Source organism: Entelurus aequoreus, linkage group LG01 (assembly GCF_033978785.1).
Source record: "Entelurus aequoreus isolate RoL-2023_Sb linkage group LG01, RoL_Eaeq_v1.1, whole genome shotgun sequence".
NCBI lineage: Eukaryota > Metazoa > Chordata > Actinopteri > Syngnathiformes > Syngnathidae > Entelurus > Entelurus aequoreus.
In genome coordinates, this window is record NC_084731.1 from 868869 (window position 1) to 879446 (window position 10578).

The 10578-nt window shown below is 43.5% G+C and overlaps 1 protein-coding gene across 1 annotated transcript; it reads left to right on the forward strand.

Moving 5' to 3' along the window:
- Positions 1-1707: 1707 nt before the first annotated feature.
- On the forward strand, positions 1708-9830 carry LOC133646417 (coagulation factor X-like). Its single transcript, XM_062041746.1, has 9 exons — positions 1708-1857; positions 2042-2202; positions 5944-5968; positions 6048-6161; positions 8282-8407; positions 8484-8755; positions 8832-8949; positions 9027-9214; positions 9292-9830. Exons 1-9 carry the CDS (start codon positions 1797-1799, stop codon positions 9700-9702), a joined length of 1476 nt encoding a protein of 491 aa, XP_061897730.1. The 5' UTR covers positions 1708-1796; the 3' UTR covers positions 9703-9830.
- The last annotated feature ends 748 nt before the right edge of the window (positions 9831-10578 follow it).

Sequence of the window (10578 nt, forward strand, 5' to 3'; positions counted from 1 at the left end):
TAAATACTGATAAAGTTGAGGAATGCTCATCAAACACTTATTTGGAACATCCCACAGGTGAGCAGGCTAATTGGGAACAGGTGGGTGCCATGATTGGGTATAAAAGTAGATTCCATGAAATACTCAGTCATTCACAAACAAGGATGGGGCGAGGGTCACCACTTTGTCAACAAATGCCTGAGCAAATTGTTGAACAGTTTAAGAACAACCTTTCTCAAGCAGCTATTGCAAGGAATTTAGGGATTTCACCATCTACGCTCCGTAATATCATCAAAGAGAATGTGGAGAAATCACTGCAGGTAAGCAGCTAAGCCCGTGACCTTCCATCCCTCAGGCTGTACTGCATCAACAAGCCACATCAGTGTGTAAAGGATATCACCACATGGGCTCAGGAACACTTCAGAAACCCACTGTCAGTAACTACAGTTGGTCGCTACATCTGTAAGTGCAAGTTAAAACTCTCCTATGCAAGGCGAAAATGTTGCACCGCTGTATGTGAGCCGCAACATGAACAGTCCATACAGTCACGTTGCACCGCTGTATGTGAGCCACAACATGAACAGTCCATACAGTCACGTTGCACCGCTGTATGTGAGCCGCAACATGAACAGTCCATACAGTCACGTTGCACCGCTGTATGTGAGCCGCAACATGAACAGTCCATACAGTCACGTTGCACCGCTGTATGTGAGCCACAACATGAACAGTCCATACAGTCACGTTGCACCGCTGTATGTGAGCCGCAACATGAACAGTCCATACAGTCACGTTGCACCGCTGTATGTGAGCCACAACATGAACAGTCCATACAGTCACGTTGCACCGCTGTATGTGAGCCACAACATGAACAGTCCATACAGTCACGTTGCACCGCTGTATGTGAGCCGCAACATGAACAGTCCATACAGTCACGTTGCACCGCTGTATGTGAGCCACAACATGAACAGTCCATACAGTCACGTTGCACCGCTGTATGTGAGCCACAACATGAACAGTCCATACAGTCACGTTGCACCGCTGTATGTGAGCCACAACATGAACAGTCCATACAGTCACGTTGCACCGCTGTATGTGAGCCGCAACATGAACAGTCCATACAGTCACGTTGCACCGCTGTATGTGAGCCACAACATGAACAGTCCATACAGTCACGTTGCACCGCTGTATGTGAGCCGCAACATGAACAGTCCATACAGTCACGTTGCACCGCTGTATGTGAGCCGCAACATGAACAGTCCATACAGTCACGTTGCACCGCTGTATGTGAGCCACAACATGAACAGTCCATACAGTCACGTTGCACCGCTGTATGTGAGCCACAACATGAACAGTCCATACAGTCACGTTGCACCGCTGTATGTGAGCCACAACATGAACAGTCCATACAGTCACGTTGCACCGCTGTATGTGAGCCACAACATGAACAGTCCATACAGTCACGTTGCACCGCTGTATGTGAGCCACAACATGAACAGTCCATACAGTCACGTTGCACCGCTGTATGTGAGCCGCAACATGAACAGTCCATACAGTCACGTTGCACCGCTGTATGTGAGCCACAACATGAACAGTCCATACAGTCACGTTGCACCGCTGTATGTGAGCCACAACATGAACAGTCCATACAGTCACGTTGCACCGCTGTATGTGAGCCGCAACATGAACAGTCCCTCCCCTCCCACACGTCAACACTCCTTCCTCCCCCTCACAAGGTCGTTGGCCTTCAGACTGTTTCCCACTGCATTCCTTCCACGCAGCATTGACAACTTCTTCTTCTTACCTGACCACCGGGCGCCATGTTATGTTTGGGTGGACTGTCGCTCTGCGTGCTGCTGATCTCTACGGCCAGCGCTCACGGTATGGAGAGTTCATGGTCACTTCCTGTTGTGTGTTTAGCATGTTGACCTTCTTCCGCCTGATTGGATGAAGACAGGCACGACACAAGAATCTGCTTTTGTTAACGCCGGCGTGGTGCTAGCCTTGGTAAAAGCAACAAATAAAAGACGTACCTTTTACAATGTCGTCCTTTGGCCATTGTCAGTGTTCCTGAGTGAGGGGGAGGCCAGTCAGATGCTGACGCGGCGCAGACGAGCCAATAGCTACTTTGAAGAGCTGAAGCAAGGCAACCTGGAGCGCGAGTGTATGGAAGAGCGCTGCAACCTGGAGGAAGCGCGAGAGATTTATGAAGATCAAGAAAAAACTGTATATAATTCCTGCACCTTCACACATTAACTGTTGCACTTCCTAGATTAGCCTGAGGTAGGCTAGTTAGCTGGGGGTTGCTTGAATGACTTGATATTCTGTTGGTTAGTTTCAACTAGCTTGTTGAGAGGTAGGCTAGTTAGCTGCTAGCTAGTTTGAACTAGCCTGGCGATCTATGACCACTTTTTATAACTTTCTTAGCTAGACTAGTGTTTTTCAACCACTGAGGTTGGGGCGCACTTGGGGCGGTATGGCGTAGTGGGTAGAGCGCCCGTGCCAGAAACCTGAGGGTTGCAGGTTCGCTCCCCGCCTCTTGACATCCAAATCGCTGCCGTTGTGTCCTTGGGCAGGACACTTCACCCTTGCCCCCGGTGCCGCTCACACTGGTGAATGAATGATGAATGGTAGGCGGTGGTCGGAGGGGCCGTAGGCGTAAACTGGCAGCCTCGCTTCCGTCAGTCTACCCCAGGACAGCTGTGGCTACAAATGTAGCTTACCACCACCAGGTGTGAATGAATGATGGGTTCCCACTTCTCTGTGAGCGCTATGAGTATCTAACAATAGAAAAGCGCGATATAAAATCGAATCCATTATTATTATTATTATTATTATTATTATTATTATTATTACTGTGCCATACAGTCTGGTGTGCCGTGGGAGATTACGTAATTTCACCTATTTGGGGTAAAAATATTTTTCGCAAACAAGTAATTATAGTCTGCAAATGATGTGTTGTTGTTGAGTGTCGGTGCTGTCTAGAGCTCGGCAGAGTAACCGTGTAATACTCTTCCATATCAGTAGGTGGCAGCCGGTAGCTAATTGCTTTGTAGATGTGCGGGAGGCAGTGTGCAGGTAAAAAGGTATCTAATGCTTAAACCAAATATAAACAAAAGGTGAGTGCCCCTAAGAAAAGGCATTGAAGCTTAGGGAAGGCTACGCAGAACGGAACTAAAACTGAACTGGCTACAAAGTAAACGAAAACCAGAATGCTGGACGACAGCAAAGACTTACTGTGGAGCAAAGACGGCGTCCACAAAGTACATCCGAACATGACATGACAATCAACAATGTCCCCACAAAGAAGGATAAAAACAACTGAAATATATTCTTGATTGCTAAAACAAAGTAGATGCGGGAAATGTCGCTCAAAGGAAGACATGAAACTGCTACAAGAAAATACCAACAAAAAAGGAAAAAGCCACCAAAATAGGAGCGCAAGACAAGAAGTAAAATACTACACAGGAAAACGGCAAAAAAGTCCAAATAAGTCAGGGTGTGATGTGACAGGTGGTGACAGTACATCTACTTTGAGACAAGAGCTATACTGATGCACGCTTGCTTATGCTTTAAAGTCATATCCAACATTTGCGATTTTTTACTGTAAATTGAGTTTCGTTTTTTTTAATGATTTCTGCTGGTGGTGAGCGGGTCTAGTCAGGTCTATTTTCATACATAAGGCGCATTAAAGGAGTCATATTATTATGATTATTTTCTAAATGTAAAAGACTTCCTTGTGGTCTACATAACATGTAATGCTGCTTCTTTGCTCCAAATGTTGCATAGATGATGTTTTACTCATCATCTTCAACTCACTTTCTGACAGTCTCTTCAGTTTTGTGGGCGCTCTTATTTACGTGCCTCCACTTGGACAGTGTCTTCTCCCCGTCATCTTTGTTGTAGCGTGCAAGGACGGGAGTGGAAGAAGTGTCCAAAGATGGCGCTAACTGTTTTAATGACATTCACACTTTACTTCAATCAATAACGGAGCAGCATCTCCTCATCCGGAAACAACAACGACCGGAACTCTGTAATAACTGAAGTTCCTTGGGTGAATAATGTAAAGTCACTACACCGGTATGTTTTAGTGCTTTCATGGTGAGTTTACTGACAGATATAAGTAAGAACTTTACACTACTTTATATTAGAAATGGCAACAGAGGAGGATGAATGTCACATAACAAGAAGATAAAGAAAAATAAAAACCTTATCGACAACAGTGTCGGACTACAAAGGCGGACACGCGCACATTTTCAGGACTTATGCAGATCCCAAATACTCATCAGCAGGTACCAGAAGGTAAGAAAAGTTTGTTTTGCATAATATTGCAAAACAAAAGACCAGATAATATGTCTGCTAATAGGTGACATTTTGTGGTCCTTATACACACACCATAGCAATACTCTTATGTTGAAGCAGAGTACGTCTCACTACTGTAGCCGTAACGCGCCATCAAACGGTGCAGCTTCATAGCTTTTTGAGTCATGTGTGTAATGTTCTATATTTCCAATGGAACATTTGAAGTTTTGGTGTTGTTTACTGGCGTCATATTGCAGTCTACACGTATCTCTTATGTGTGACTGCCATCTACTGGTCACACTTATCATTACACCATGTACCAAATAAAATAGCTTCGAGGTTGGTAAGAACAACCAATATTATTCCGTATATTAGGCGCACTGGGTTTTAAGGCGCACTGTAGATTTTTGAGAAAATGGAAGGATTTTAAGTGCGCCTTATAGTCCGAAAAATACGGTACATAAATCAAGTTAACCATGAGGATCAAGCCTAGCTTGTGAAAATGCTTTGGTAGTTAGGGTACAACTGTTGCTATAACTGGCATAGCCCAGGTCAGGTTAAATTATTTAAATTTTTTCAATCAGTTTGTGTAAAGGACCTCTTTAAGGGGCCCTTTAATCCAAAGCCAATTTAGTCCCCATAAGTGCCGAAAATTTTAAATCAAACCATGGGGGCACGGCGAAGATATTTAAAAAAACAATCTTACATTTTTAAAAACATGCAGCAAACAAGCCGTTTGAGACTTCGGTGACATATTTGTCCGTAGTTACGTCAGCGGATATCTCCATATATGGTCGAGGTTTACCCAAAAAGCTTTGCACAAGCCTGCCATTTTTATCCAGTTGTAGTCCAAAGTTGTAGTCAGTAAGTTCCTTATTTTCTCTATTTTATCGCTGTGGGGCAGACTGGCTCGTACATGCACATGCTTGCTAAAATCCTCCGCTATTGCCATTTCTACTAAAAAAGTAGCCTGCAGTTCCAACTTGTATCTGTCAGTAGACTCGATATGGAAGCTCTAAAAACGACATCATGGCTGACGATGCAGTCAAATGGGGCTTTGGCTTTGGCTAGGGAAGAACTTTGGCACAAAAATAAGACCACTCACAAAAAGGCATACTCTGAAGACACAGTCAAAAAGTGTTTTGCAGATGGTCTGTAGAAAAATATACATGCAAAATTTGGACCAACATTACAGAAATGTGTTTTGAATGTGGAAAAACAAATCTAATAACCGCTTTAATTCCTTGATCATTTGGCTTGAAAAAGAAAAATCCCCAGAAAATAGGTCTGCCAAGCAAAGAGGTTCAGGCTTGTTGTGACAATTTAGATAAATAAGTGTAGTGTAAAGTGTTTAGTAAGTTGTATTAGTAAAAGAATGATACAGTACCTGCACCATTGGGACACTTAAGTGTTCGCTGTCAAGCTCGGTTAAGTTTCTTACATTATTGTGTTTTTGTTTCTCAGAGTAAATTATTGACATTTGCCTCCTTTAAGGGATTGGAGTTTAAATTGTCCTGATTTCCTTAAATTCGCTTTGTTTAGCTTAGTTTCCTCTAGTTCCATGGACTTGTGTTTAATAATATTGAGCATTTCCGTACACACCCTAGGAGGGTAACTGTGGTTTTCCTTTTTTAGACGTTTGATTATTGCTTCTTTTTTTTTCAGAATGAATTCTGGGCCAAGTATATTGGTAAGATTAGATGCTATGAAGTTGTTTTGCTGTTGTTGTTGTTGTTGATCTGATCCGTAGATTTTCTGGTTGCCTGCAGATGGTGATGCATGTGAGTCGATGCCCTGCGCTCACGGAGGACGTTGTGAAGATGGCATCGGCAGCTACAGCTGCTACTGTGCTGAAGGCTACCAGGGCTCCAATTGTGAAATTGGTACAGAAGCACCGCACCTGTGGACGTCCAGCTTAGATGACTTGTAAACCAGCACAGCAATGTTTATCATCAATCTCAAATCTAGATGAGGCAATTCCTGAAGAAAATTGGGTGTGAATGCTCCAATGCTGAAGTTGAACTGAAATCCGGGATTTTTTTTTAGAATTGTTGAAGTAGAGCACACACTTCCCAAACAAGCTGAATATTTTGAAGTTGGAATGGTTGGAATCAGATGAAAAATGTGGGAATTGGGGAACTTTGAAAAATGTTCCATTGATTTCAAAGGGAATTTCCAAAAAATGTGGGAATTTCGGGAAAAGCAGGGATTTTTTTGAACATTCTAAAACACTTGAAATGGTCTGAATAAGTGGAAATGGTCGGTGTTGGAATTTTTCAAATCGGTTGAGAAATGTTGAAGTAGTAACATGTTGCATTGAGAAATGGTATTACGGAATGCCTGGAATTTTGGGAAAACCAGACATTTTCCAGTTCAAAAAACAAATTTGTTGGAATGTTTTGACGGTGGAAACGGTTGAAGTGGGTTGAAAAATGTGGGAGGAGTAGAAAAAAGGGTGGAAATAGGGCTTTGGAAAACCAGGAATTCTGGAGAAGGGTAGTTTGAATTTCCAGAATGGTTGAATGTGTTGAAGGTGGAATGGTTTGAATCGGTTGAAAAATGTGGAAATGGTGGAAGTTTGAAAAATGGCCAATTAATTTTGAATGGGAAAAATGTCCCGGAAAACCTGGAATTCTAGGAAATCTGGGAATTTGTCAAGGGAAAGCCTGCGGTTCCAGAATAGGCTGAACAGTTTGAAGTTGGAACAGTTGGAATCAGATGAAAAATGTAGGAATTGGGGAACTTTGAAAAATGTCCCATTGATTTCAATGGGAATTTCCAAAAAATTTGGGAATTTCAGGAAAAGCGGGAATTTTTTTGAAAATTCAAAAACAATTGAATGGTCTGAATGAGTTGAAATGGTTGGTGTTGGAATTTTTCAAATCGGTCGAGAAATGTTGAAGTAGTTGAATTGAGAAATGGTATTACGGAATCCCTGGAATTTCGGGAAAACCGGGAATTTCCAGTTCAAAAAACAACTTAGTTTTTTTGTCTCATTAAGAGGAATGTTTTGACGGTGAAACGGTTGAAAAATGTGGGAAGAATAGTTGTCAGAAAAAAGGGTGGAAATAGGGCTTTGGAAAACCAGGAATTCTGGAAAAGGGTAGTTTGAATTTGAAAAATTATAGTTTGAATTTCCAGGATGGTGGAATGTGTTGAAGGTGGAATGGTTTGAATCAGTTGAAAAATGTGGAAATGGTGGAAGTTTGAAAAATGACCAATACATTCTGAATGGGAAAAATGTCCCGGAAAACCTGGAATTCTAGGAAATCTGGGAATTTGTCAAGGGAAAGCCCGCGATTCCCGAATAGGCTGAACAGTTTGAAGTTGGAATGGTTGGAATCAGATGAAAAATGTGGGAATTGGGGAACTTTGAAAAATGTCCCATTGATTTCAAAGGGAATTTCCAAAAAATGTGGGAATTTCGGTAAAAGCGGGAATTTTTTTGAACATTCTAAAACACTTGAAATGGTCTGAATAAGTGGAAATGGTTGGTGTTGGAATTTTTCAAATCGGTCGAGAAATGTTGAAGTAGTAACATGTTGCATTGAGAAATGGTATTACGGAATGCCTGGAATTTTGGGAAAACCAGACATTTTCCAGTTCAAAAAACAACTTTGTTGGAATGTTTTGACGGTGGAAACGGTTGAAGTGGGTTGAAAAATGTGGGAGGAGTAGAAAAAAGGGTGGAAATGTTTGAAAAATGACCAATACATTCTGAATGGGAAAAATGTCCCGGAAAACCTGGAATTCTAGGAAATCTGGGAATTTGTCAAGGGAAAGCCCGCGATTCCCGAATAGGCTGAACAGTTTGAAGTTGGAATGGTTGGAATCGGATGAAAAATGTGGAAGGTAGAGCGCGCCAACATCTGGAGAAGAAGAGGAACTAGATGAATGTTGTTGTAGAAAAGCCTATGTGGAGCATTCACACAATAACAAAGTCATGTGCGTACTACAGAAGCTCCAACCAAAGCGATGTTGATGCTTTCTTGTTTCTTAACAGCCGCTCCTCAACTCTGTGAAAACCAAAATGGCGGTTGTGAGCACTTCTGCAGGGTGGTGCGAGGACACATTGAATGCTCATGTGCTGATGGGTATTTCCCCGTGGACAAATCATGTCACTCCAACGGTGAGTCTACAGTACTTTCTGCCTCAAATTTCAGAGGTTCTGAATTCCACTCTTCACACCACAAAACTCCTTTTAGAGCCCTTCAAATGTGGCGCCATCATCTCTGGAAAGACACGGTCCATTTTCAGGTATCAGCACCGGAACTACACGCAGGGAAGCGACTCCTGGTTGAACCAGACCGACATAGAAAGCAACATCACCTCCACCGCCGTCTCATCTCCTGGTAACTTCAGCACCGATCAAATCCCGCATGACTTTGAAGAGGAGGAATATGTCTTACCTGAAATGGTGGGAATGACCCGCATCGTCAATGGCAAAGACTGTCCGCCAGGGGAATGTCCATGGCAGGTGAGACAAGGGATGGACTGTGTCGGGGTATTAAAGTGAGATACTGTGTTGAAAGTCCTTGGTGTTCTCAACACAGGCACTTCTCATCAATGAGGAAGGCCAAGGGTTTTGTGGCGGTACCATCTTGACCCAATACATCATCTTGACTGCAGCGCACTGCATGAAGCAATTAAATTACATCTCTGTGAGGCTGGGTGGGTCTGACTGACCAATGAGTCCAAGTCTGTCCTTGGGATGTTTTCTTGACAACTGCCGGCCTCTGTCCATTCAGGTGAGTTTGACGTACTGGTGACTGACGGGAACGAAGCCAACCACAATGTGGAGGCTGGCTTCAAACACCATAACTACCGCCCAGACACTTATCACAACGACATTGCTCTCATCAAACTGGCCACGCCCATCAAGTTCTCCAGGTTCGTCTTGCCAGCCTGCATGCCTGAATCAGATTTTGCTGAGAAGGTGAGCTTTTATTGGCTTCACGTTGATGCACAGTATGTGTACACGCACTGTATATGTTTGGCCACCTGTCTCGGCAGGTTCTGATGAAGCAGCCGCTTGGCATGGTTAGCGGTTTTGGACGTCTTGGCGAGGGTCAACAACCGTCCACCATCTTGCAGCGCCTTGCCGTGCCCTATGTGGCCCGCCAGGTTTGTCAAGAATCCACCGGTTTTCATATTTCTACACGCATGTTCTGTGCCGGCTATGACAAAGAAGCAAAGGATTCATGCAAGGGAGATAGTGGCGGGCCGCATGTCACAAAGTTCAAAGGAACATATTTCCTCACTGGCATAGTGAGCTGGGGAGAAGGCTGTGCACGAGAAGGCAAATATGGCGTTTACACACAAGTATCCAGATATATTCGCTGGATCCGTGAAGGCATTCAGAAGCTGATGAGCGTAGGCAGGGTGAAGAGGCACCAAGGACCAATCAGGTGGCTGGATATGTAAAATGACCAGACTTTACAGTCCATCACTACATCTAGTAGGAAAACAACTTTTAATCTGTGCCTTATAATCTTTATGTATATCCTGATACCATGACCATAATAAAAACTACAACAGTTGATGTGATCAAATGTGTGTGACGTATGATTCATCTAGACTAGGGCTTTCCAATGCGCAGCCAGGGCGCCATTTACTACACGCATGTCACGGAGTGGTGAGCGTTGCTTGATGCGTGACCCCAAGGATGCAGAGAATAGCAGGCGGAATGCAAGTAAAAAAACTATTACTTACAAGGAAGCGTGGAACCAAAAGAGCACACGGAAGCATCGGTCTCAAAAGGAAGAGGAAGAATGATTCAGCCCTGAAGGAGGGACCCAGGTGGAACTATTTAAACGAGGAACAGGTCTGCTGACACGACGTGGAACATTCTAAGTTTATTCATATAGCCCTTAATCACAAGTGTATCAAAGGGCTGCACAAGCCACAACGACATCCTCGGCTCAGATCCCACATCAGAGCAAGGAAAAACTCAACCCAATGGGATACAATGAGAAACCTTGGAGGGGACCTCAGCAGGAGTGGGTCTAGTTAATAGTGTGAGAGTCCAGTCCATAGTGGATCTAGTTAATAGTGTGAGAGTCCAGTCCATAGTGGATCTAGTTAATAGTGTGAGAGTCCAGTCCATAGTGGATCTAGTTAATAGTGTGAGAGTACAGTCCATAGTGGATTTAACATAATAGTTTGAGAGTACAGTCCATAGTGGATCTAGTTAATAGTGTGAGAGTCCAGAAAGTAAAGGTGCTGCAAAACACAGAGATCAAACAGGAAACACTGACAAAACAAGAGCACCAGGACAGAAAGTGATTCCAAACATAGGAA